Genomic DNA, 1,310 nt, shown 5'->3' with positions numbered 1-1,310 from the left:
ACCTGTCTGTCTCCTCTCCACCTATCTTCTCCTTTACCCATCTTCTATCCGTCTCCCCCTCTCTCCCTATTTATTTCAGAAGCCCCACCCGCTTCCCCTCCCCCATTTCTGAAGAAGGATCTCGGCCTGAAACGTCAGCCTTCCTGCTCCCCTGATGCTGCTTGGCCTGCTGTGTGCATCCAGCTCTACACCTTGTTATCTCAGGTTCTCCAGCATCTGCAGTTCCTACTATCTCTGAAACACTTCCCTATGATATCACGGTTTGATTTGCTTTCACAATTAGCAGACTCCTGAAACTACAGCTATTAAACTAAGACTTCCCAATTCCTAACAAAAACAGAAATTGCTGGAAAAATCTTAGCAGGTCTGACAGCACCTGTGAAGAGAAATCAAAGTTAACGTTTCGGGTCGAGTGTCCCTTCCTCAGAACATTTACTCTTGTTCTCCTATTCCTGTTCATTTGAAACCGAAGAACATGAAGATAAAAAGATCTTAGCTTGGGTCAAATATGCAAAAATCCAGATCAGAGGGGAACAAACTGGAAAACGTTTCTCCAAGCACTTCAAACAATCAAAACTGGACCAAAAAGAAAACACCTTAGATGATATACGATGCAGCTTCTAATTCTTTTCGAACGTGGTCCGGCTGTATAACTTGAAGGCGAACCTATGACATAACGGAACGTAAAAACGTACAATTTTAATGAGCTGAAAGGAAGAGTGATGGAAAAACAGTAACCAAAAAACGTTAGCAAACTTTTTTTGGGAGACGCCCTCTTAGCAGTTTGAAGGCAGAAAGACGCACACGAACACTTATAAACTACAACTCCCAACAAGCTTATGAGACTATTTCCGATATACGGGGTGAGTGTTTCCGGGTGATAGCTTTTCCGCGCCTTTTTCTTCAAAAAGATGGTGCCAGTAGATAATCAGTATGATGCGGCTGAATTACCAGATTTGCTTCCTATTTATTACAAACGTCTTTTCCCATATTCCCAGTACTTCAGATGGTTAAGCTATGGTGGTGGTAAGGAGGATTTTTTTTCCTTTGCGAGGTCATTTTGTTGCTTTTATATTTAAATTTTTCTTCCTTGTCGTGGATAAAGCTGAATGAATTTGTTTTCCTGCGTCTTGGTATTTATGCACGTTTAAATCGACTTTAAATGCATTTAATTCCAACTTTGTGATTCTCTTTTTAGGTATCACGTTTTAAAAGTATAAATGACCTAATTAAATAGACTAATAATAGAAGAAAGTTCGACATTTTGATAGAGACAGTAGGAACTGCCGATGCTGGAGAATCTGAGATAA

At 40.3% G+C, this 1,310-nt stretch overlaps 1 protein-coding gene across 1 annotated transcript in view; it reads left to right on the top strand.

The window, feature by feature from the left end:
• Positions 1 to 863: 863 nt before the first annotated feature.
• Positions 864 to 1,310, top strand: part of prim1 (DNA primase subunit 1) — a 12,134-nt gene continuing 11,687 nt past the window's right edge. The window contains exon 1 of the mRNA XM_048618842.1: positions 864 to 1,026. Within this exon, the coding sequence (XP_048474799.1) occupies positions 912 to 1,026 (115 nt within the window). The 5' untranslated portion in view covers positions 864 to 911. The remainder of the gene's footprint in view (positions 1,027 to 1,310) is intronic.

Source organism: Rhincodon typus, chromosome 41, assembly GCF_021869965.1.
Source record: "Rhincodon typus isolate 14 chromosome 41, sRhiTyp1.1, whole genome shotgun sequence".
Taxonomy (NCBI): Eukaryota; Metazoa; Chordata; class Chondrichthyes; order Orectolobiformes; family Rhincodontidae; genus Rhincodon; species Rhincodon typus.
Note: the sequence above shows the minus strand (reverse complement) of the source record. Positions and strands in the feature narration are given on the sequence as shown.